Source organism: Heliangelus exortis, chromosome 5 (assembly GCF_036169615.1).
Source record: "Heliangelus exortis chromosome 5, bHelExo1.hap1, whole genome shotgun sequence".
NCBI lineage: Eukaryota > Metazoa > Chordata > Aves > Apodiformes > Trochilidae > Heliangelus > Heliangelus exortis.
Genome location: NC_092426.1, coordinates 26,308,458 through 26,336,076, shown reverse-complemented (window position 1 = coordinate 26,336,076; position 27,619 = coordinate 26,308,458). Strand labels below are relative to the sequence as shown.

Sequence of the window (27,619 nt, the reverse complement as noted above, 5' to 3'; positions counted from 1 at the left end):
GTCTGCCACTGCTCAAATTCTGGTTTGCCAAACAACTTTTTCTGTAAGCTACATCTCCACGGAAGATATTTTGAGCAACGTACTCCTCAACAGAATTTATTCAGTAGCACCTGTGGCAGAGCCAGGGTCCGTTTCATGCCCTGTGATAAAACCTTCTCCGCAACTTTGTAATGTCAAGAAATAGATACTATTGACAGCAAACAACAAAAAGTCCTTGAGGGCACAGATATGACCACATAAATGCTGCTGTGATCAATTTAATTAAGGAATTACTTCCAGTTTTATCTCTCAAGAAATTTACCAATTGCAAAGACACAGAGTCCCAAACTGGGATGTGCTACCTTTTAAAATGCTGCAGCTGAGTTTGCACTTCCATAAAATATACATATATCCCTTCTAAATCTGCATTCCAGATAATGCCATCTAGCCACCTTCTTGTTTGGCAGAAACTGGCATTTGTGCTCTAAGAGACAATGTTTTTATCCAGCTTAACTTCAACTAGTGGCAGGGGAACAGAATGATGTCTGTATTTCGTATGTCATCATCATGGCTTGGCTTCACAGACAAAGATTTCAGGAGGGCTCTGTTTCCCCACGCTGATGACTGACACGTGGGACAGGCAGTGTGGCTGCAACAGGCACATCAGAAAGTGTCCCGTGAGGGGACAGCCAAGGCACTGTTCTTGCTGTGCTGTCTTTTCTCCTTGAGTGTGTTCTCAAAGGAGGCAGCAGTGTTATGGATGGTGTCTCCATGTCTCCTGATGGGAGGCCAGAGTGGAGTCAGTATGGCCACAGCTGAGGGATTGTTTCAGGGAGTCCTTGTATCTCCTCTTTGGGGCTCCTCTGTTGTGGCAGTCGGTGGCAAGTTCACCATAGAGCACAACCTTTGGGAGGTGGTGATCCTCTATCCTGGAGACATGCCCTGCCCAGCACAGCTGTGTCCTCAGTAGCATGTCCTCAGTAGCATGGCCTCAGTACTGGTGACCCCTGTCTGTTCAAGGACAGTGGCATTGGTCACACAGTCAGTCCAGTGGATGTTTAGGGTTGTACGGAGGCAGCACTGATGGAAGCACTCGAGGAGTTGCAGGTGGTGGTGGTAGATGACCCGTGATTCAGACCCATATAAAAAAGTAGACAGTACAATGGCTCTGTAGACACTGATCTTTGTACTTTTCTTCAGGTGCTTATTGCTCCAGACTCTTTTATGAAGTTTGTGTATGCCTTTGCTAATGCCACCCTTTACCCCTAAGGTTCATCTGCCAGGGCCCAGCAAGCTTGGATGGTGACAGTGAAGTCCTCAGGATGAAGGTGTAGTTCAAGTATCTTTCTCTTAGATGGATGGCCTTAGAGGGCTAAACAAGGTCCATCTATCCAGGTTTGGAGTTAGAGTTGTCCTTCTCCTAGGATGGTTGCCTGGCGGCTAGTGAGCCCATCCTGCCCGTGGACACACTTTGTTTGACCCTTCAGTTGTGACCTGTCTGGCGTGGGAGACCCTACTGGAGGCAAATGCCCAACCTCACAAGGGCACGCAAGCTCCTCCCCCCCGACAAGGGGGAGCCCATGGAGGGGTTTCATATGTAATTCTGTAGTAATTACAGCCTAGTGTAGCAGTGGTGTAGCTTTTCAACAGCAGAGTAGAGAAAGGATAATTCAAGATAGGATACTTTCATAATTCAGATTCAACTGAATGGATCATAATTTGTATATTTAAACACAGAATAGTTTTCTTATAGTAACATAGTTCATAACAGAAGACTTATGCTCCTTAGGAAACAGTGTCTGAAAATACTTTCCAACACCAATTCAGTGTTATTTATTCTAGTACATTCATATACATACATATAAATATATTTTTTTTTTAGCAGAGCAGCCCTAGTTCTGAGTTTTCATCTCCAGTTTACATTGGTGAAAATTTTGAGTCTCTTATTTGACACTCTGCATGCAACATAACCTTTCAATCTTCTTCCTCCAACTGTAGTGGCCATTATCCCTTGTCTTGTCTTTCTCCACTTCAGAATAAGGTCATTCTAACATGTAGGTCTAACAAGAAATACAATGTATTTTCATTGATTTGTATTGTCACTGATTACCCCTTCGTGTTATATAGTGATCTGTATAGTAAAGGACATTGTATATTGGCATGCAGAGCCACTGTTAAGGAACAGATTCTGCACCCCAGGCTCCCTCTGTTTATTTATAAGGTCTTGCTTTTTAGAAAATGAGCTTTCTGACAATAGCCTTGAAAGTATTTACCATTATTAATCGATCACTAGAACTGAATATTTGGCACTGGTATAGAATTTTTTCACTGTATATCCCCAGAGACTGCTGTTTTTTCATAGTCTTGTTCAGAAATTGGATCCTCCAGGCTCAGAAAAATGAGAGCATTTTTTCATTTGATTATTGGAAACATCTCAGTTTAATTTACAATAGAATATTGCAAACTCATTCCATCCTGGTAGAATAGTGACTGTTAGAGAATCTGTACAACTTTTTAACCAGACGATCACCAACTTCTTTATTATGCTTTTACTGCAAAAATTGTCACTTAGAAGAGAACTATGAAGTGGAAAACAACTGCACAGTATCATTCCTTGGCACTTTTTTCCATATTCTATTTTTTACTGTTTCTGCTTTGGTACATCCTCTGAAGAAAAAGAAACTGAGTTCCATTTCTAAGATGGGGCACTAAGAATGAACAAATTATTGCCTACCACCCAGTTGCTATTACATGTATTTGGGATAATGCATGTCTTGGTAGACTTTCTCAGGATTTTCTAGATATTCATGTCCACAGAGTGTGGTTGTGATGGAGATGAAGTTCTCATAATTGTGTTAGGTAATAAGAAAGCATATGTAGGGCAACCTGAAAATGTGCATGTGAATTAGCAAGAAGGTAAAGAAAGTAGCTACTCTGTATTTGATTAGCAGTTAATAAAGTTGCTACTTCATTCTGACAAAATATTGCAAAAGTACTCTTTCATTATCATTTAAGATTTTAAGTTGAAAATAAACTGCAGAAGATTTATTACATATTTTCGCTGTGTACTGTCTTCTAGATTGTGCCTTGCACCTGTGAGTTCAGCCTCTGCAGAATGTAGCTTTTTGAGATTTAAAATGATCAATACCTACTCCGAGGTCTTCAGAGCCTCTTTGGATTTGCAGTTGATACCGGGAGAACAGGGACAAAAAATGCTTAAGTGCAGCAGTAAGATAGATGAATTCATACAGGAAAAAAATCAGAGAGATCCATCTGAAACTCTACACTGCATGAGTTTGAGTTGCTTTAAGCATTTTCCATTGCTGAAGACAGAAATTGGGTTTAAAAACAAAAATAGTTGATTTACAGAGGGATTGTATTTCTGAGGTACAAGAACTGGGACACAACTGCTTCTGTACACGATTTGTAGAGTATGATGTTGGAGTTTATAATCCTTTGTACAAGAGGCCCTTATAGCTGTAAGTAAAAGATTGTGAATTCTTATTCTTCCCTCTCTATGTAGCTTCTAACCATATTCTTTCCATATTGGTTTTTCTTTCCCACACTCTCCTATCTTGCCCTCCTTTTTCTTCTCACAGATTTAATATATGTTAATGATTTGCAGATTTACAAATATATTTGCAAGTGAACAGAGAAGGAATGATTTGTGAAAAACTGTTTTTTAATTTTATCTATTTTTCTGGTTTATTATTTTTAAATACAGAGGAAGTTATTGGAAGGGTAATTATAAGATGCCAAAAAAAGTGCATTTCAAGTATTGGAGTAGTTGTTGTACTTGGAAAGTAATGTGTTCATGTAGTTCAGAGCTGCATTTTACTTTATGTATGTGAGGTGCCAGAGTTAAGGCTACATGTGAATTTCCTCCTTTTGGAGTACTGGGTGTGGGTGCATTATACAATACAGCTTCCATAATTTTAACAGAATAAAAAAAAAAAAACAAAACCTGGGAAACAAGAAAATCCCACCCAAAAGATGCATAGGAAAAAAACAAGACCCATAGGAAAAAAGCAAGAATTATTAGTTTTGATTTCCAAACCCAAAAAAACCCGGGGAATTAATTAGCTTTATTTTTTCCACAGGATTCCACCTCTAGGCTTAAAGCAACTGTGGAAGAATTTATTTCAAAATATAATTGTTTTAGAAAGTTACTGGTCACTCACAAAAGTGAAAGTATAATGTCAACCATAACTAAACCGTAACTAAAATAAAAACAACCAGTGGATAACTGCTTTCTGGTAAGAATAAGTTAAAAAACCATATTTGTAGCCTTATATGGATAATACAGAATACTCACCTGGAAGACTTATCCTTACTGGTGAAAAATGCTTCCAAAAAGGACAAAGAATACAGAACCCCTGTACGCTGTGGAGTGTTTTGTTTATAATTTTAAAGGAAAGTTTACTTGGAGCTGGAAGGGGAACAGGAAAGTGATGATATTTGTTTATTTGCTGCTTTTGGTAATTTCTGAGTTACAGTATTGCTGTATCAGACCTTAGCATTTTACTCCAACTAGACACTGCCAACTTGTTAAGTCTTGTCTTCAGGTAATGTTTCTTCATTGGTAGCCTCATGGGGTTTAATTTTCCACTATTTAGACAAGATATGAAAGCTTTGCATTTCATTTATGTGCAAATTAAAAGACTAGCATGATTTACTTGCAATTTTTATCTTTTGTCGCCTTGGAACACTCCAAAAACACAGTATTTTTTGTTTTCCTAATTTCTCAAAAAGAATTGGGGCTTACTGCCAAACATAACAAATGTCACTGTAAGCAGCAGCTGAGAGAGAATACTTTAAATGTTTGAAGTATTCCAAAAGAAAACAGAATGTCCAAATCAGCTACATTATTACTCAGCAAAAACAGCACCAGGGCAAGGCATAAGCAAATATAAGCAAATATACAAAACTATTATCACCACAAGCTTATAAAGACATCTAACTTTCCTTCAGACTTTCTCTGCATTCTTCAGTGCTTATTTCCCTTCACCAGCCTGCATTTTTTCCTAGATTTTGCAGGTTTTCCTTCTCTCCAGCCCTTTCACTGCTCTCTCTTTACAGCTGGTGCAGTTCCATAGATTGTGCTGTCAGCAGCCAAGCACAGTCTTTGTTTCTCTGCCTTCCACGGCAGAAAATGGAAGAGTTGGGATACAAAATGCCCTCCATGCTTGTTGCATTGACTTGTCATAGCACCAAGTAGTTAAGTGGGCCTTCCCCTCCTAATGGAAATAGGAGCATGTTGTTACACAGCAGTAGCAGTTTTTGAAGCATTTTCAGAATTTGTAATGTGTTTTGCTTTTGGTAAAGCATATTAAAAGAAAACAATAGCATATTGGTCCCAAAGTGCTTTTGAACTTAGTCTACCCTCTGTTCTTTGTCCTGTTCCTAGGGGCAAGTGTGGCAAACAGCAGATTGCATCTTTTTATCATCTGGTTCTCTGAGCCTCAGAATCAAACTGATCACCACAGCTGCAATAAATCAAGTGTCTATTCAATAAGTTATGATGCCAAATATTATTCAGCATTCCTCTGGCCAGGCACAGAGTCTGATGGAAAACATCACATCTCACTTGCTGCCTTTTTCCTTGTTATTAGAATTGCTGAGTAATCAGTGGACACCAAGTATCAGAAAGCAGAATGCGAATAATGCCAGTTTGCTTGGTTTTGTTTACACTTGCTATTTAAAACAAAAATACCTATGGCAATATGGCTTGCATTAATTCTGAAGCACAGGCAATGTGTTAACAATATCAGTCTTGAAGCCTGTAACAAATGTAATTTCATGTATCTACCTGTTCTGTCATAGTAGGTGATTTCTAATATATTTTTTGTTCGTGTCCAGACATTTTTATGCCTCATTTGACTGGATATACATCACATGGAATATATAGCTCATTCTCTATTAGATACCTAAATAGTTCAGCTCTAGCATGTGGGAATACACTTCTATAACTTAATCAATCAGCCTTTGTAACTAGCATGCAAGGAGAAAAATGATGTTGTGAATCACTTGGTTAAAGTTGTTACAGTCCGAAAGTACTTGTTTTAAATGCATTCTTTCTGAATTTTTTTAAAACTCTCTTGTGTTGTGTTTTCTCTTTGTTTTCTTTTTTCTAGGCTGAGGTTCAGCTATGCTATCTGGAAGCACAAAGAGATGCTGTTGAACAGATGTCCTTAAAGCTGTACAGTGAACAGTACAACAGTAGTAGCAAGCGAAAGGAAGAGTTTGCTGATATGTCAAAAGTTCACACAGTGGGAAGTAATGGGTAGGGAACTATTCTTTTTGTTGTTTTATTCTCACTGATCTGTATTTTTTTTTACATGATATACTTTTTTCTTATTTCTGGTTAACCAGGATATTTCTTCCTAGGCCAAGAGGCAGGAGAAAACTCTCTCTATATATTTTTTTCATATGTGAATGCAAAAAAATAATGTGTTCTAGATAATTTATAAAATCATGGTTTGTTCATAGGACTACCTAAGATTATCTGAGAGCATTCCATTATTTTGATTTTTAAAAATTTAATGTGCCCCTTTGCTTCAGGCTTTTCTCCTCCCATTGCCTCATATATTTTGATTTCCTACTATCTTCCAGGGAAGCATCTTTCTAGTGTAGTAATACCTCTGCAAGACAATTATCTATTGTCATTATTCTACTAGTGACTAGGAAATATGAGTATGAAGCCATTCAATTATATTTTACCATTTTGAACATCACAGATTTTAATTTTACAAAGCTTTAAGTTATTTCCCTTGACTTGGTATTCTCAGTCTGTTTTTTAATAAATGTAAATACACCTTTATTCTATGTCATAGAATCAGAATGGTTTGTTTTGGGAGGCACCTTAAAAATCATCTAGTTCCAACACCCCAACAGTGACAGGGACACCTCCCACTAAACCAGATTGCTGGAAGCTTCATCCAACCTGGCCTTGGACACTTCTAGGGATGAGGCACCTACAGTTTCCCTGGGCCTGTGCCTCACCACACCACCCTTGGATCAGAGAGTTTCTTTCTTATATCTAAACTAAAACTCCCCACTTTCAGTTTAAAAGCATTAGCCTTTGTCCTATCACTGCAGGCCCTACTAAGAAGTCTGTCCCCATGTTTCTTGTAAGACCCCTTTATATATGTCAGTGTATATATAAAAGCACTATTTCTTAATAGTGTGTAAAGAATCTTGGACAAATTAATCTCAGGACTATGATAAAATGGAATCTTGTTGCCCCAGCCTTTTTCACAGCCAAGAAAACTTGTAGTTCTGGTTTAAGCCTTTTTCTTGAAGGTCTTTTGAAAACTGCATCTCCAAACTTCTAGCTCCCCTAAAGGAATGTGAGAACATGCCTGTCTGTTCATTATAGTGTGGGGCAAAAGCAGTTCACAGTAGCCAGCTAGTACTCATTTTTGGCTCTAACCTCATCCTAATAGAACTTTTCTTGTTACCAGGAAATACAGTAGAACTTTTGCCCACAGTTTCGAATGCACTGCAAGTCATTGACCAAGATGTTAAAGCATTCTGTATCTCCGGAACTTCCTTTTCCAACTGTTAACTCAATGTTGAGATCTTGGAAACACAGTTTTATTAAATTACTGACTGTAAAGATAAAAGAGTCTTGTAAACATCCCCTCTTATTATATGGAAAGATGACTGTTTTAGAAAAGTTGATATGAGCTAATTATGTAGGATTACTGAGATCTTGATTACATATGCAGAAATCTGTCAGATTCCCAAACAAGCCAGTGCTGCTAGTGCCAACCATAAAAATAATCTGTTCAGAATTGGTGTGTATGTGTATATAAATGTGCACTGGGTGCTACATGTTCAAAAACAGCTTCTAATTTTGCAGCCACAGTTGAATGTGAGCAAGACTTACGGTTAGGATTTTGTGTGAGATGTAGGACATCGACAGACATTTTATTTTATTGAGGAAAGGTGATATAAAGCTTTAAGCCTCATGGAAAAATCCAGTTGGTAACCCCACATACCACATGTGTACAGTGAATAGGGTCTTAAATTCATGTATTTTCAGTCGTAATTACTTGGTTATTACTGGGAATGGTGACCTACGAGTGTCCCCTGCCTTTTCTGGACTGCGGCCACCATGGTCATCCCAGCCCTTGAAGGCTCAACAGTGGCTTATGGGGACAAAGGACCAGAGAGAAACTAATACAGTACTGTGTGTTCAGCCATTACAGAAACTAGGGTGGGCTGGATTTGGATGGAAAACTTCCAGTTGAACCAGTCTGAGATATTGTACTGAACACAATGGAAATGCCTTTCAGCTGTTTGAAAATACCATTGATACAACATTTCCCTACTGCATAAAAACTATGCACAAACAAAAACTTTGGACAGAAGTCCCACGCTAGGATGACCTAGCTAGGGATTGAGCTCTGTACAGAGAGGAGGCTATTTGCAGAACTGGGAAAATTAGGGTATCTATCCATTAGCTGCTGTGGAGTTTTGACCTAGGAGAAAGACAGGAAGTTGTGGCTGGAAATACTGCATCCCTTCAAAATTGGGGAGAATATTTTTACAAGTACAGTTAGTAGATACAGATACAGTATTTATAACACCCTGCCACGGCATGATGATGAGATCTTGGGATTGTGTTATCACGTAGTTATCCCTGGGCCTTCATGCATGAGTCTTTGAGGTAAAAACACTAGAGGTGTCTTCAAGTATACACAGACCATGAGGCAACTTTAAGGCTCTTAATGTCAGCATTCTGATTTCTCCTATATCCTCCTAATAAAAACATGTTAAACAAGTTCAAAAAAAATTATGACCAAGAGAGAAGCTTTTTGTTTGGCTAATATTTTTGGCAGGTATACCAGTGTGTTTACAGTACTTATAAATACCATGTGAGTTATGCCATCAAAGAAATAATACAAACTGGAAGTCTGTGTTAAACATGGGGGAAAAAGCTGATGGAAATAGTTTCACATTCCTTTTTATTTATTAATGCTACAGACGAACTGGTTTTCTCATGAGAAAGGTGCTCATGAATTTTCATTCAAAATAATAAATTGATGTCCACATTTTAAGAAATATGTTTAGGGTTCAAGGGATTAGACATGCAACTCTGCATATCTGATTCCTTGTTTACCAAGATAAAATATACTTCTTAATATCATTTTAGCTATTATGTAGCTAATGATTTTAGTTTATTAACCAACAAACCTATATTAAGGAAGCTGTAGTTCCCTGCCCTTTAACAAATGTTATAACATTCTGGTTCACAGTGTTTGGGTGCTTTAAATTGAGGATTTTTTTTTTTTTTTTTTTTTGCTATAAACAGATGACCTAATTTATTCTTCTTTTAGTGATTGGTGGATTTAGATAATCAACCAAAATTAGATCTTTTCTATGGTTCTTCCATCTGTAAACCACATCAGAATTCCAGAAGTTATGCTTTCCTTGATTCTGCCTCTGGCAATGTGAAAAAAAGATCTGCTAAGCTCAGAAAAAAATACATTCTGAATAAAAAAAAATATTCAATATACCAAAGAAATACTGACAGATACGTTTTAATCTTCACCTGTCACTGATCCTACAATTGTTGGATTTTCTGAATATCATTTTAGCAGATTAGTAGCTTACATCCTCTTCCAAATAGCAGTTTAATAGTAATCAGTAGATCCATCCGTTTAGATGTGAAGCATTAATTTTAAAAACAAGGTGGATTTTTAAAATATCAGTTATTTTAGAACTACTGAAATACTGCAGTCAGATTTTAAAAAAATATTTGACGATGCTTTGTAGGATGACTTAACTTTATTCTGGCTCAGGCAAATAACTGCTGAAGACCATTTGCTTAAAAATTATCCCTGGTGACTTTATTTGACAGCAGAAAACCAAAAAATAGAATAGGCACAACATATGAATTCTGGGGGCAAAAAATCCCCGTTGCATCTTTCATCCCTTCCTGGGCTTTTCCCAGTGAATCTTATTTCTCTCTTTGTTTTGGGCTGAGTACTTGTTTAGAAATTTAGGTAGAAATCAGCTGTTTCCTAATGCTTATCTGGGTTTTATAGAGGTCAGGGGAGAGGGCTTTTGTATGTCTTTAAAGGATCAGTTAATGCTGTGACACCAATAAATGGTCCAGTTTGGACTGTAACTAAGATGTGATTCTGTAGGAGCAAACCAGATGTATGAATACATCACATCTGCCCATTATAGTAAAATCCCAGTCCACTTCCTGATGCAGTTTCTAAAGTCATCCCACACCATTCTGGCAGGAGCAGGTCATGAGCATTGGATATAGGCTTTGTTTCCTGTCATCTTCATATCTTAATTCAGATTTTCCACTGGTACAAGCCATCCAAGTCCAACTGAACCTGTACCAATTTATATGAGATGAAATCTAATCTCTTAGTGAACAAAACTTACATTTTAATAACTGCCTGTCAGTTTTATGACTGGATAATATTTGGATAAGATGGAAGAGAAAAAAAGGAGTAGATACTAAAGATTCAGAATAGTTATACTGCTTTCTGAGGAAGGGATAAAGATTCAGTATCACTGCAAATATACCATTCAAAATCAAGTTTAATTTTATTTTAGTTTCAAAATTATATCTGAGTGAAATACCTCCAGAAACAGGATGAAAACCCTGAACTCCAACTAGAACTATTATACTTCTACTATAGTAACTTGCCCTTTTATGGTTGTTCTTTATAATGGCTTCATTGCTTAACTTCTCAGGGCAGCAGGCAATTTTAAGTGCACCTTTTACTGAGTAAAAGTATACCAAGTACAGTGGCTTAAACTAGAGTTACTTCAGAAGCAGGAATCAAGACTTGGGCATTATACAATACTTCTTTTGTTGTCAGCCCACTGAAAACAATACCACAGAAGGCAAATGCTTGCTTCTCTCTTGCTTTCTTGCAGACCTACTTGTCACAACTTTATCAATAAGCTTTCGAAGTTGCCATGCATATGGTACTCCAGTTAATAACAACTGAACATGCAATAGTATTCATAAGATTAAAAACATTTTTAGTTTATTGTTTCTCTGCTGAAATACTGCTAATTTTTTAATACGGTTGCTAAAAAGCTGTTAATTGGAGAAGTTAGCTTTAGTGGAACATGCACTATTGTCAGATCAGTATGGGGCCTTTTTTAATACTACTGACCAGGCTTTTGTTAGTTTCAATTTTGGAAGTTTGAAGATCCTTTTTTCAAGGGGTATCTTTTTGACAAATGCGCAGTTTTTCAGCATGTACCTTCTGTCTCGTATCACAGTGTTTTAGAAGAATCTATGCTTTACTTATTCACTGGGCTTTCAATAAAGAATCACATTAATCCTTTTAAGCTCCTTATTCTAATGATTTATTTTGTTGAAAACCGCAGTGATCCTCCTTTGAATTTTAATGATTGCTGGCTATTCAAGGATTCATTGTTTTGACTTCCTGTCCTTACCTTTGTTTCTTACATGTCTGTAGGGAACACCTGTCTAATACTGTATCTGGCCTTAGTTCTCACTGGCTTACCATATTCACTCAAGCCTATCTTAAGGCGTTAAGTTGAAATGCTAGCTACTCATCCATGAAAATAAATGTAGGATATTTAAAAAGATAGGCAGATAGACAGCAGAGGGATGGCTGAATGGATTGAGTCATTTTTCGATGAAAACAATATTTTTATGTCACTTATATCAAGATTACCCTGGAAAAGTTTGCTCAATATAAAGGCAGCAGTATAAAAACCATTAAGCAACACCTATGGGGGTTTTCTCTTTCAAAATTTTTGAAGCAAATGCAGTACGCCAACAGTTGTCAGGATTTGGCATCAGCCGCTGAATTTAGGTCATGGCACTGGCTTAAATTGGATTTCAGTTTTCATTTTCATCCAGTCTGCATAAATACAGAATGTCTCTTTAGAAATATAACTAGGAACATCATGAGTTTTCAAGAATATATTATTCTAATACAAGATTTTAACAACTACACAGTATTTATGCATAATACATTTTGTTCCTTATCTACAGCCTTTTGGACTTTGATTCAGAATACCAGGAGCTCTGGGATTGGCTGATTGACATGGAATCCATTGTGATGGACAGCCATGACCTGATGATGTCAGAGGAGCAGCAGCAGCATCTTTACAAGGTTAGTGCTACCGTTCCTGCCTTTACCTAGCTATAGAAGATCTGATTAGCTTGACAAGTCTTTCTCTCACAGGATATCGCTGCGTTCATTGTATGTATCATGGTGTCTATTAGAATTCCCTTCCCTGTCCCCAACCTCATTTCCATCCCCTGTGCGCTGACAGGCTGCACCGACATCATAATTGCAAGAAAGTTCCCTTTATCACATTCTATTTGGTGTAATTCTATAGAAGGACAAAGATTTGTCTTCAAGATGAATAGAAATAAATGAAACTGCATTAATAAATAGACTGAAACAAAATGAAGGAAAAAAAAATTGAAATGGTAGCATTTAACAAAATGTGTTTTGATTGGAGCTTTCAGCTGGATTTTTATCCACCTTTCAGACCTCATCTGGAAAGAAAGAAATTTGCCTTCATTTTGGTTTGCCACTGCCAGCATACAGGACTCCTCCAATTTAATTTTTATTAGTTATACATAAAGCAGACATTGTCATGTAAAGTCATCACACTTCCTTGTGATTTCAGCAAAATGATTTTGAACTTGCATATTGATTATAGGGTCTTCATCTAACGTACATATAGATGCGTGTATGTTTATGTATGTAAATATATACTTATCTTTATACATATATGTGTATATATATACATGTATATACATGTATACATATGTATATATGTATACACATGGTTTCTCGTTTGTCCTAACAGCCTTAGCCTGGGAGTTTTGTCACTTCTTTTAGACAAAGAGTACTTTTAAGAAGTTCCCCAAAATGTGTGATTTGATCCTGAAATTGATCCAGTCTTCACTGTCTGTCTGAGAAGCTGTAGTCTACAGGTCTGAGGGGTTGTGGGGGAAAGAAAGGAGGGGCCATCGACAGAAATATCAGGCTGCAGTAAATCTTCCTCATTTAGGCAATTTTTATTGGAGTAATTCTGACAGTTGTCATCCTTGAATTGCTTTGAGCATATGGCATATTTCAAAGAGCAGATTGTGAATCATAAAAAATAAAATTAATAACTAACCACAGAATCAGCAACAGTATAATGACAAGAAACAACTACCCTCTAGCTTTTTTTTATCTCTTATCGAAAAATGGTAAATTCAAGGTCAAATAGAAGTTGTTTTCTTTCTTCTATGGTTGCATGATTTGATAATTTCTTAAATTCTTTTTTTTTCCTTGTTTTGGCATCCTAATTTCTTTATGGTCTTCTGGCATTTTATTACTTCAAATTTTAGTTCTTTTATTTGAAGTTGCCAATGAGAAAGGGTTGTAACATAACTTAAAATATGTTTATAAATAGAAATATGGTTCAGATCAAAACTATTTCATGCTGCAAATGAGTTGAATGTAGTGGCCTCCATTTCTTGCTTTGACAATAATTTCTTATTTTTGCTAATGTCTTTTTCTTAACTTTCTAAATACTTAATAAGACATAATCACACATTAATAGTCCTGGTCCTGGCTAGGCTCAGAAATAAACAAAGTCAAAAATGGGTAAAAAGTTCCTTGCAAAACTAAAATAAGGTTTGTCCTGTCCATGTAAGAACAGCTTGTATCTTGCCTAGTCTTGCACTAATTTTAATCCTACAAAAAAAAAAAAAAAAAAAAAAAAAAAAAAAAGTCAATAAGCATACATTTTAAAGAAACAATCCATCCATCAGTATGAAAAGGAACAAAGCTTAGGCAGCCAGCCCAAGTATTCTAGGTGCTATTTAGGATACTTCCTTTTGCAATATCCAAATGTAACCATTAAGAATAATTACAGATGGTAAGGCTGGGTTATAAAGCATGGTGAAAAGTGGGCAATAATTTAAGAATTAGTTTGAAGCGCAGTATCGTGGCAATGTGAGGAAATTGTGTATTGAATATGAGAAGTAATAGCTTCTTAAGATTGTGGAATTCTATATTATGATAAGTATTATGATAGCTCATGCCAGAGAGAGCAGCTGAGTCTGCAGTCAGTGCAGCACAAACCAGCACTGCTTCCCAAGCACAGGCAGCTTATTTGTTCTGCAGTTTCCACAGGGAGGTCACCTGCTAATTAAGAAAGCCCCCATCTCAAGTGTCCTGATCTGGTCACTGTAAAACCACTTGAAGGAGAAGGGTAGAAGCAGACTGCATGTCTTCCCATGGTGAATATTCTCTGGATATAACTTTCCAGTGAAAGAAGCAAGCAAATTGTTATAGACTGAAGAAAAGACTTAACTAGACATATGGAGCTTGGTTAAGAGATGACTAAGGAGAGTCCATAAAGCAGGAGGAGGATTTGCTGGTAATGTAAAAAGCTTGAGTGCATAGCATTAAGATCTACTAGCCTTTCAAGAAAAACAAACAGAAGCCTCATAGTTTCAGACATTTAAAAGTAGACAAAAGAAAACATTAGCAAATGTAATTGAGGAAAATTCTGCATAGCACATTGGAGATGGGATAAGTCACTAGGTCTTTACCGTCCTTTACTTCAATGATTTGCATAACAATGTATCATGCCTTCAAAACATGTATTAATAGTTTTATAAAACGAGCTTCATAAGTGTCTTTTCTAATCAGTAGTCACACACTGTTTATTTGGAGGCTCTTATACAGCATCGTGGATGGTCTAGTGCTCACAGGTAAAGGGCAGGAGTTCTGCCTACACTTCACAGTGAACACATTTCACAGCCACTCTGGTTTGTAGGGAGAGAAACCTATAAAGAGAAATTCAGCCAACTACTGTTACTAGAATTTCTCAATGATACGAAAACACAGGTCTTGATTTATTTTTCACCAGTTACAGCTTCAGATGTGAACCTGCTAATTGCACTTTCTGCATTTTGGTGGATACTCCTAAACCCACAGATCCCTCAGTTATTGACCTAAGAAGTAATTGCACCTCTGCGCCAGCTCAGCAAGCTGCCTCTGCCAGGGAACCTGCTGTGGTATCACTATAACCAACAGTAATCATTGCCCCTAAGGAGTCCATGGATGGGAAGGAGCAATGATAAAACACGTAAATCGGAAGGGAAAAGCATAAATTAAAGCAGCATAATGTAGTATATAAATGTGAAAATTGCATATGGGAAAATAAAATGTTTTTCCTTGGTTAGACTGTTTTCCCAGTACTCTGCTCTCAGATTTAATATAGACTTAAGTCAACTCTCAGTTTAATTTTGTTTTGCAATATTCCAGGAGCTTCATAGTTTTTATCAGGATCCTTATTGCTTTTTAACCAGGTTTTATTTTGCCCTTAATGTAATAAGAGGAGCGCAGCCATAGTTTCTTTAAAGAACCTGAATCTATATGCATGAATTCCTGTAGATTTCCTAGATTTTAATGCAAAGATTTTTAAAATAGAGAAAACTATTCTTCCTCACTATACTCCCTCATAGCCCTAGATGATTTCAGCTTTCCATGCAGATAGTGATTTTGAAAATCAACTACTCTTGGATAAGATGTCAGATGGGATGAATTTCTGACAGTTTATTTGTCCTCTAATGCTTTATCTATTAACTAAAAAAATTAGAAGGAGTCTTTCTGTGGTTTTGGACTCTTACTTCTTTGTACTACTGTAGAAACTCAGTTTAATGCCAAATGTATCATGTTTAGTTCATTTTAATCTACTGCATGTGAGCCTGATCTCATAAGCTCTAAGTACACAGAACTTGCATTGACTTCAGCTGTATTCAGATGCTGTTTCTGGAGGATCAATCCCAAAGAATTTAAACTCTGCTAATTAGCCCTTTAGTGGGAACTTGAGTAATTCTGTACCTTGACTGTTCAAAAATGAAGCAAATCAGAATTTACGGGAACTGTGGAGATTAGAAATGAGTATACTAGGCAGTTAATGATAATTTTTTCCATTTTCCTGAGAAGATTAATTGCAAAACTTAATTGTGTCAGATTAAAACCCCATTTAAATAAGTAGACTATGATTGTTAAAATTGTTACTATGTTCAGAATAAAATTAACTAAACATTTTTAAACATCAAATAAAAGAAATTATATTTTCCTGTCTGATTACAGGTAATGTATGATGTTTTAAATACAAACTGCATAAGCTGTAAGTCTTAGACTAGTAAGTCTTCAGCAACGATGGTCATGATACATGAAAAAAGACCTTTAGGATCTTTAGATCAAGATTTTTGAAACCATTTAATCGACATGGCTTCTGAGTGGCTGCTAAACTATTTCACCAAAGGGAAGCAGTTTGCTATATTAAATAACATGAAAGTGCACATCAAAATCTTAGGATACCTTTCAAAAGAAGTTGAGGGGGAAAAAAAAAGTCTCCCAGGAGTTTTTGTTTCCCTACTGGAAGCTCTCCCTCCCTGGAAGGTGCAGTTCATTTTCTCCTCTGGGTGTGCTGCTGCTCCATTGTGCCCTTCTCCCTGGCTCAGTGGCTGTGGCCCTGAGTGGATCAAACAAACCGTGGTGAAAGTTTCCCTCATTTGCATCACTTCTAGACAGCCCTGTCGTACTCTTTGCTGACAGGAAATCACTGTCTTTGTCACCTTTTTTCAGCGATCTCCTTTTGGCAGAGATCGGCCATGTGACCAGGATTAATCACAACAACAGTTCTGGCTCAGAACTCAATGACATGTTTTCCTCAGCACTTCAGTAATGGTGTAGAGGAGTCAGTAGGAAATGACTACATTAATTTCAAAGTGAAAAGATAATTAACACTTAAGGACTAGTGCTATAACCTATGGAGCTATTATTCAAATTAAAACTAATTTATTGCAAACTTGTGGGAGAAAAAAAAAAACAAAAAAAGCAACCAACAACCAACCAGCTATCCTTTCATGTAACTGTAAAAGTAACCCTACAACAGTTCCTGAGTTTAAAAAAAAAAAAAGCACAAACTATATTTAGCGCAGTAATATAAATACCTAAAAACTTAAACATTTGAAACTGGGGGCTGAAGTATGTAGAGTGCTTACTTAGATGATATGAATAGGATACTGGCAAACAAAAGCAGCAGTGTGCTCCTAGAATGCTGTGCTTCAAGGAGTTTCCTTGGCAACAGAAATGCAGTTCCAAAAGTAGACAGAACTTTCCTCAGAAAACATACTATTAATAACAACCTTCCGGAACAACTTGGAACAATTTGACTACTTGGCAATAATAATGCCAAGTGTTCTGCAAATTAATCTAACACATAACAGTTATATGTTTCTCTTGCCCATAATTCTCCTGAACCGGAGGACTGAGTTCTCTGCTGTTAGAGGATACAAATGTGCAAAGCAGTTCCAAATGCTGTGCCAACAGAGAGAGGGCTCAAATAGCAGCAGCCTATAAGGATCAATTAATGTGCTTCGTATCATTTTAACTTGTAAAACAGATTAGTTTAATTGGATTACTTTGTTCCATTTAAAACGAGTCCTGCGTACCTACTGAAGCCACATTGTAGTTGAATCTATTTCAAGCAGATTTTCCATATAAAGAAAACGTATTAAAAGATTAACAGCCTGTAGAGTGATATATTTGGGCAATATGCTTAGGGGATTGGTTATAAACTAGAAAATGTGGAGATTTTTGCTTCTATGCTGCGTATCCTGCACAGTTCAGGATGCCTTCTGTCTCTCTGGTATTCTGTCAGTGCCTGCACAGAGCTGCTGAAACAGTCAGTGGGAGAAGATGATGATCATTGCTTCAGAGGAAGCTCTCAGCACACAGCAGGATTGAGCCCCTTGTAGGTAGTAACTATAAATCTGCTGTGCATGCAGTATTTTTAGATATGTCATCATTTCTGTATGAGCCAAGAGAATAAACTAATTTCAGATTTGCCTTGCCAATAGGAATCATTAGAATTCCACTAAAGGCCATAAGTTTACCAGACAGGAAAGGTAGGCTGTTCTTCTGCCTTGACTTTTCCTGAATTCTTAGATCTAAAGGTTAAAAGTAATCAATATCTCATTGTGCAGCCTGATAATAAGTAATAACCATGATGTTAAAATCTAAATGTGATTGCAGATAGCACTTAGGTGTGTTGACCCATTTGGGAGGGATTTTTAATTGCAATCAGAATAGTCATTATAGTTTGCTAATAAACTTTTAGGCTACCTGGCAAAAATAACCACCTTATTGAAATATTAAGTGAAGGCTTTTGTTTTATCTAACAAAGCATATGTAACACTTTAAAAAAAATCTGCTAAATAACATCAATGGAGATATTCTTTAGCATTGGTAGCAATGGTAAATTACAGAATTACTTACAGAATACTTACTTATGTCTACCTGCATGGATTGATACATCCCTCAATGGAAGCTGTTCTTTGCCTTTGTCATTTTAGTATGATTTTCACTGAAAATGAAAATGCCCAGGAAAATGCCCATTTTCCATGCACAGGAAAATGCCTGAGCTAAGTTTTGCAGAAAACTCTGACTTCAGTTACTATTCTTCACAAAGTTCAGTAATTTCCATGTGCTAGGCTGTTGGTTTTTTTCCTCTACAGATTAAGAACCCCTGTGACTTTCCACAGTGTGTAGGAAAATCAACTGTCTTGTACAAATCTGACGGCTATTAGAACACCAACAAGTGAGTTTAGGGTCTGACACAACAGTTTCCTAGTTTCTTATTGCAGAGGGTGATGAAATGTATTAACTTTTTCTACACAAGTATTTTCACTTCAGTTTCACTGGAGAACAGAGTGGAAACTCCTTTGTGACACATACTGTAACAACCAGCTCATTTTTCAGTGGTCTGTATGTTTAACTTTGTAATATGATTAAATTCCTTGCTACTTCTGGCAAAATCTGTATTTTAAAAAGCAGAAAAGAAAATTATTGTTGGCGAAAAGTCTTACTTAAGGCAGATAAATGTTGTTTTAATGTCTTATACAATTACAACAGGAAAACACTAATTACCATGCCTACAATTACAAAGTCTAGAGAATGGATAAAGGCAGAAGATGAAAAGTATTTTTACATTTTCTTGGTTGCTTCCATAATATATTTCAAATGTAAACATGCATTTTTAAAGGCAGTGCTGTAATTTCTATGGAGCAGACTCCCTGTATTTCTGCAAAAAGTGGCTTCATACATTTCACAAGACTGAGTGGGTTTCTCCCATTTCTTCCCAGCATGACATTGAAGATGAACTTCACATTGTAGCAAAGCAGTATTTACTGAGCTTGTAGCAAAAGCCAGCACAGCTTTTTGGAGATTAAAGCAGTGTGTCTAGAATGAAAGAGGCATTCAACTTCAAACAAAAGTAAATGTGTACCACATAGCTGTCATCACCATTCCTTACTACAGCTGCAAAATATGGACAATTTATGGTCATCATGTCAAGCATCTTAGTCAACTCCACATGCTCTGTCTCTGTGCCCTTGCTGGTATAAAATGGCAGGGTAGGGTCCCAAGTAATAGGACCCTAAAAAATTCTCAATTATTCAGCACTGCAGCAATGGTCTGGCACGCTTACCTGTAGTGGTCTGAGTGGATACGTCCAGCAGTAAATTACTCAAAGCCATTTTCTGTTTATCAAGCATTTTTAGCTTTTAAAAAAGGAAATGGCACCGTAATTCACCCAAAAGAATGATGAAAATTACAATCTTCATTGTTTTCTATATGCCAGGACTGTTTAGTGCCCAAACAAGGTGGAAAGTTTTCAAGATTAGTCTCAGATAGGCTAAATTATTCACATTTTCTAAAGAACATGTAAGAATAGTTGAAGTATAGAAGCATTCTGGCATAATAACTGGACCAAGAGTCCCTTAGAAAAGTTGTTCTTTTTGTCCTGCTATATGTGCAAACACCAGGGACAACAGTAGTTGTGCTGCAATGTTCTTCAGTGCCTTGAGCCAAGTACAGAGGCCACATGAGGCTCCAAAACATGGACGTGTTCTGATTTACATTGGTCTTAGCACAACCTTTCAAAACTTTATCCATTTGTCTAAAGAAGTTTAGGTTTTCCATATTTTCTATTTGCTTCCTGATAACACTGGATCACACCCAGACCACATGTAAGCAGTAGAGAGTCCTAGCAGCTGCCCACTCTGAGGCCAGTGCTTAGTACTTTCTGGCATATTTTATGAGTTTATATGAATCAGCTGATTGAAAACATCTCATGAAGTGAATTTGTGAATGTGTACCCATCACATCCTGTTGTTGCAGAATGGCAGGTGCTGCTACAGGTGTGCAGGACACACTCCAGCAGTGTCACTGAGCAGACCAGCAATGTGCTGTCACAGGCTGTGGGAAAGGCTATGGAGGGATTGTGTCTTCCCCAGTAATCTACCGGGAGGAAGGGTCAGCTGTGAAGGCTAATTTTGACTACTAAGTGAGCTAAGTAGACCAGCCTGTATTGTGAGGAAGTTCCTCTAACAGTTGATTCAGAACAGAAGATTAAGTTAAGCACTAAAATAGTTTCAGAAGAAACCTTTTCTCTCTCTCTACTGATTGTATAAGAGGTTATGAAGATCAGCCTCTCTTGGAGTTACCTCTCCCTGACTCTCAGTGATCATCAAAGAGGGGTTTTTAGTACCATTGTGTCATGTCTATGCAATATTCCAGTTTGAAACCCTGCTGTGATTCATCCAAATTTTGACAGACATTACACTGGAGTTTGATCGTCTCTGCTTTGCCCATTGATTCTTCTTAGAAATGGGAGATGATAGATACAGTATTGCTGTTAAGAGTTTTTCAGGTGGAAACTTTTTAAAGATGAACATTAGCCTTTTTTCATGTATTGAGACTGACACACTTTTTTTTTTTTTTTTGCTGGCCTTTATCAAGGAGGACTATATGTCAGCTACACAGGTGGAAGATCAAAATTTCCCAAGATCTCTTAGTTTGCTATTATGTGTGGAGAGATAAAATAAACACTATCAGAGGTGAGAAGTAGTTAGTCATGGTATCTCTTTTTGTTGCCTCAAAAAGTTAAACTCTATTGTTTTGTTTTTTCAGTAAGCATATATAATCTATATATGCTTATTTTTCTTCAGCAAGTCAATAGTCAAATACCTCATAGTGGAAGTTTTTGATCATTGCTTTGGCTTGGGTCAAAGTAAAATTCTACTCTTAGAACTTGTAGTTTATTTAATTTTCAGTTATGATTTTAACATGTCTCTTTTATATTAGCTGTCTTCTAGACTACGTAGAGTGTTTATGCCTGGGTCTGAAACATGTAATAGTTAAAATTAATATAGAGGGAGAGGAAGAGGGAGAGAATATAGCAAGTGATGAAAGTTACCTCTGTTTTCCATTTTTGCCTCTGTGCTGAGTCAGGGATCTTTCTATCTATTGACACTGATGATACTACATGATGCCTACTAAAAATTGGGATGGGCATGAAGATTCATATTTGATTAATTTTTAATAAACTTACAGAATATGTATTTTTTGTAAATATGGCCAAAAAGCAGTTTGTCACCAAATCATGAATGCACAGGGTAGATTGGTAGCTAACTCCCAGTGGCCAAAGGATTAGACACAAGTGATGAGGTTTCATTGCAGGTGGATACTGTTGGTCTGGGCTCCCTGGGCCTGCCAATAGGCAAGCTTAATAGGCAATTAAGGGAATGAATGAAAAACCAGTTTGAGGCTAGAAATGTTAGATTTTTCCATGTTATTTCCCTAAATGTAGCATATGAGATCTGAGACATTGGTCACATTAGAGAGGAAAGAAATATCTGTGATTATCCAGGTAAAAAACTCCTTTATATCATAGGACATAGATAGCAGTGACCCTGAGCACCAGGAAAACTGGAACTCCAGACAAAAAAGACTTTGCTTTGAGGCAATAGAAACAATGTTTTAGTCTCTAAAGCAAAATGATCAGAATAATACAAATAATTCTAAGCAAATTTAAAGCTGTAATTTTTCTTAACCAATACCAGAAACAGGAGGGGATATGGTATGGTGCCAGAAACTAGAGCACCCATGTGTAACTGGAGACATAAAACATTTCTTAATTGTATCTCTTCCCAAGATCACTTGTGAAATGCACACTTCCCATTCACAAGGAAGACATTAGATTAAATCCATTTGAATATGTGCTTCCAAACAGTGACAGAACTATCCAGAGAAGTGCCAAAACAGAAACAGTAGAACACACACATAGATGTAAGTCAAAAGGACTCATGAAGCAGGACAGATGCAGACTGGCTGAAAGTGTAGGCATTTTAATGCAACATACATAGTGTATCAGACAACATGAAAAGTAAAAGGAAAAATGACCTTGAGAAAAAGAGCCAAGCAGACAGATTGAATATTGCAGCTACTTTTGAAATTAGAATATAGCGTCTGAAACCACGGAGAATTTAAGGATTTAATGAAGGAGATATCTGTACTGTGACTTAAGCAGATCTAAATATTCTCAATGTTTTGGCTTTGCAGAAGGCTGCCATGCATTCAATTGCTATATTTGCAACTATGCTATTAGATCAATGACTAATTTGATACCAGCTGAATTGTGGAGCCAGCTGCAGTGCAACGCTGATAAGGAGCAAAATTAGACTGGAGAGATGCAACCAAGCACTGCAGATGTACAATGAAATCATTATGACACCAGTGGATAAATGCAGTCAGTCAATAAGGAACCCCTGAACTAAGAGGTGTCATCACTTAAAGTTCACTACAGTCATTTTTACCACAGTTGTACAGACCTGTAGCCACAGGCCTATGCAAGCTCTGGTTTCAACTGGACAGCAATATTCAAAGCAGTACCTGAAAGAAACAGGAAAGTTGCTGTGATTGCTCCATAACATTCTAGGTGAATATAGCATATTTGAAGCAGATGAGCACTTAGAAGTTGCATTGAAGAGAGCATAAAACCCCACCAGCCACCCTGGAGTCCCCCAAAACAGAATTCTGGTAGTCTGGTAAAACTGCTGAAAAAGGCAACGTGGCAAAGCAGAGACCATGCACCCACAGAAAGTAGTACAGAGTGCATTAAAAAAATCTGCTAATAGTTAGAAAATCTTGGAGTAAACTGATTCCAAAGTCACTGAACAAAATGCTGAAGGTGATGTCAAAACCAGATTTTGGCTTATTGATCTCAATGAGCACTGTTTTTCTGTATATTTTGTCATGCATCTCTAGGATTTTATGCTCATCAGTCTACTCTCTTCTAGAGGTATTCCAGTGGGATATGGACTGGGCACCCTTCCTCTAGTGAGTAACTGATGGTAATCTAAACAGTTGAAACAGAAAAGTCAAAGAAGAGGAGATCTATAAGCAGCTCTCAAATGGACACCTGGGCAGGAGCATTATACTAAAAGCAAAATACTTGAAGGAATCCGTGTTACCTGTGCATGGCATCTGAAGAGCTTTTCTGCTGGCCTTGAGAAACCAAGAGATCGTCAGGAAACAGGCAGAATGCTTTACAGAAAGATAATCCAGTCTTTCACAGATATGAACAATTTTTGCAAATTTTTACATGCTTGGCAAAAGCCAATGGATTTTTGCCATGGTCAATACGGACTGACTCAAAAAAAAAAAAAAAAAAAAAAAAAAAAAAAAAAAAATTTAAAGGACCAGGGGAAAATAAAAGAGGAGATGCAGGGAGGAAAAAAAGGTACCAGTCCTTAAATAATAAGAATATTCAAGGAACTGAGCTATGGTCTTCCACTACGAAGAAGTGGGAAATCCCTGTTACAGACTTACAGAGCTTTAGGAGAACTTCCTAGTGATACAGAGCTCCCCTAGCAGCTCCCCTATAATTTTTCTCCACACCGTAGTAGCAGTAGTGAATGAGAGGAGAAGCAAGAATGAAAATACCATTCTTTCCAACAGAAATCCCCAGAGAGCCCTGGTTTCTGAAATCACTGAAAGTAGGAATTTTAGTCTTGCGCAGAAACAACAGCACATCTTTCTCCTTTCATGTGCAAAATGTCCCACTAGTTATCTGATGAGCAATATACCACATGTAAGACTCCACCTGCTCCCTTCAGCTGTAGACAGACCCACATCTCACCTTTTTTAAAATTTCAATTCAAGCAGTGGGTGTTTCTCTACAAATGAATGAGCAGTACTGAGTCCACCACAAAAGCAGATTAAAATACTTACAACCTGAGTGTAGCTGCAAAACATTTAAAGACACATATCTTCATTTAGTTCAGTTGTCTGCAGGATACAGATCATTTATAGATGTATTTTGACTAACAGCACAAATGCTAAATAAGTGAGCTTTGCTATTCCTGGCACATTCCAAAGTTACTCAGAGTATTAAAATGTTAAGCAATAAAATTTGTTATTTCATGGAAAATGTTTCTCTTTGGCTCACATAAATTAAAATTCAACTCTTCCTGTTAGAAATCAGATTAAAAGAGAGGTAGAATATTGCTGGTGACCTGCAATAGGCAACAGCAAGCAGAAATGCTTATTGTGGGGGGTTGGTGGGATATATGTGAGGAGCTCTTTGCATGTCTGTTAAAAGCTATGTCTCCCACAAGCTATTTCTTGGCTGAACAGCAGTGTTCTGTCTCTGTGGACTAACCATTTCCACAGATATGCTCTTCATTGCCATGGTAAACCAACAAGTAGGAAATCCTGACCTTGGTACTGAGGTATGCTCAAATGATAGATAAATATTTCTGTTATTTTCCTGCTTATTTAAACAGTGAGGAAATACATTTCCTGCACTTCACCCAAGTGAATTCATACTAGAAAAATGAATCTTCTACCATTTTCACCTGTTTCCTCCCCTTCAAACCAGTCACTAGAAAGATACTAATATAATAGCTTGCACATCACTGGAAATCTGTTGTGGTCATGTGTGCCTGTATGTGTTTTGAACATCTCTTCACTGTTTGGGTAACCTCCAAACAGGGAGACCTAGAGCAATGGGTGAGCTGATGGTCTGGGTATTTGGTTTCATTAAAACCAGCACAGACTATTTGGATTATGCATATGATTTGTTTGCAAATTTAATGTTGAGGTCTTGTGAGAAAAGGTTTTTATATTGATATATATTGATTATAAGGCTAAAATTAGCATGGAACTCTGACCATTTCCAGTCACATGCATACTGCACTGCTTTCTGGTGCTTTCTAAATTCTTGGCTTCTGAAAATATGGTCCCTTTTCCAGGTTCTTCAGAGACTGATGCATCTTTAGATTCTTTTGTAGCTATATCTTTTGGCTTGCTGACTTAATCTGCTAGGGCCAGAACATGCTACAGCAGCGGTACCCATTTTAACACCAGCAGATTCTGATTGAGTGAATCTCAAAACCAGGCACTCTCCCACATTCTGATCCCTAGTTTTCAGGTCATCCAGCAGTTGAGGATCTTTCTGAAGCTTTGACCTTAACTCATCTGTTCTGTCATCTCAGCTACTTGTCACTATTCAGCAGTGACCTCACAATTCGTGTCCGCTTTTGTGATTGTGAGTATAAAATTGCTTGCACTAATGCCTGTTGTCACTGCTTTGTATGGCTTGAAGATATTTGTACCCAGATCTCTGGGCATAGCAGTCTTAGTTCCTATGTCCTTCCTAGCCAAGTGGTGCTAGACAACAAATTTTTAGGTGCCCTCTGTTCAAGCTTCCCAAGGAAGTTTCTGGAAAAACAGTTACAGGGTTTTTCTAAGATTTTAAAATATTTTTCTAGTCTTTCCTGGGTAGCTGAGGAGTACAGCGTGTTCTGCTATGGTACCTTATTTTGAAATGTGGCTTTGAAAAGCTTAGGAACGTAGCTACTGCTAATTTTTAACACAAGAAAACATTAACAATCAACCTTGGTATCATACCTCAAGTAGTGACCCCTCCCGGGAAACCTAAGATTAAGAAACAATTTCTTTTACAGATATTTACATTAGTTCCATTAGGCTTTAGCTGATGAGGTTTTACGCATTTCTTTCATGTTTTTCTTTTCTTCCCTCTTAATTTTGTTTGTTTGAAACGGCTAATTAGGGGATTTGACCACCAGGTGGCCTTCTACGCTCTGCTCCTGCCATGAGTCCTCACTCACGGTTTGAGAGGGGTGTGCAAGAATATTTATTGATGCTTCTCTTGTTAGACGGTGTTATTCATCATCTTAACTTGGTCTTTTTTGTTGTACCAATTGAATGTAAATATACTCACACTAGTGGAGCTTTTTTAGGCCTACAAAATCTTGCAAAGTTAAAAAATATATATAATGTCCTTAAGAGATTTTTTTGCATGGTTTAAACATTCAAACCTTTTTCTTAAGTGCTTAATGGCTTTACCAAAGAACAGTTAACTTATGCCTTTGCCATTTCTTCCACGCTTTATTAAAGAGGCAAAGAATAAAATCAATGCTATGACAATTCTTCAAACATCAGTACCAAATGCCAATCACCAATGAGCTGGAAAAATTACCTTTAATAGGGTTAATGTAGTGCTGGTGTAGTCACTTAATGTATAAAAGCTCTATGTCCTGTTCTAAAATGTGTTCTAAAATTACTTTAATTTCCTTAAACTTCAGTTTATAGCAACATATTATATAACTTTAGCATAATAGTTAATGAAATGACCTAAAATAGTTGACTCAGATGTAGATTTAAAAAAATTAACCTAGTACTTTAGGAACACAGAGTATTCAACACGTATGGTTTTTTATTTTTAGAATTGTCACTAATTATGAAATGATTGTTAAACTAGGAAGTACAACCACTTAAACTAGGAAGTGAAACCACTTTGTCACTGAAGTGCAGATACTATTGACAAAGTTTTTGTCACCGTAAGAATCACTTATTTTTCCTGATATTCTCAGTAGAATGTTTTCCTTCAGAAAACTGTAAGCCATACAATAATCAGTGGGATCTCATTGTTTCCCCCTCATCCTACCTTGGTCCTTTGAAGCATTTATTTCCTTCTCAGATACATTTAGGGTTTTTCCAGTTTTTGAGACATGCCTTCTTATTATTCTTTACATAAAATTCAGACATTAAAATAGCAATAATCTACAAGTCTATAAATCCACTGCCATGGCAAGGGTTGTCTAGATTTGGATATTGACGCTATAGTAACCATTTTATCAGTCTGTTTAGAGCACAGAGATTAACATTTCATGAGATAATGTAATTCAACGTGAACTTGTGCGGGTTTTTTCTAAAATACATTTCTCCGGTTTCATTGCACTATCTTTATAGAACTATTCTTTTTTAATTGCTGAAGGGTTCTGCTAAAATACAGTCATGATGCTACATGCTGGTTTCAGAGAAGGTCATTAGAAAAGGGGCAGATTCACCGGTCTGTCAAGATGACTTCACATTCAACTTTAAAATTTCCAAAGTGAATCTAGAATACTGGGTACTGTGCACTAGAAATTTCTTTCCTTGTGGGTGAAATTCTCATTGATATGATCCACTTCACCTGCTATTATGGTCTTTTTTCTTCTGCTCCCCATCGTCCTTTCCAGCTTAAATAGAAGCAGGAAAGAATTTTTAAGTGAACCAGAAGAGCGTAATAAGTAAAAGCCAAAACGTGAGTACAGGCTATATTGTCCATAAACTTGGATTATTTTTCATTTATATCAGAGCCAAATTACTGAATTTTGTCTTCCTGACAGCTCTAGGGAGAACCAACCTTTAAGAATGACTAGAATATGTCTATTTGACTACAC

The 27,619-nt window shown here is 37.0% G+C and overlaps 1 protein-coding gene across 3 annotated transcripts in view; it reads left to right on the top strand.

The window, feature by feature from the left end:
- The window catches only part of AKAP6 (A-kinase anchoring protein 6), a 274,685-nt gene that overhangs the window by 182,875 nt on the left and 64,191 nt on the right, over positions 1-27,619 (top strand). For all 3 annotated transcript variants that reach the window (XM_071746158.1, XM_071746157.1, XM_071746156.1), the window contains exons 8-9: positions 6,114-6,262; positions 11,990-12,110. In XM_071746158.1, the coding sequence (XP_071602259.1) occupies positions 6,114-6,262; positions 11,990-12,110 (270 nt within the window). The remainder of the gene's footprint in view (positions 1-6,113; positions 6,263-11,989; positions 12,111-27,619) is intronic.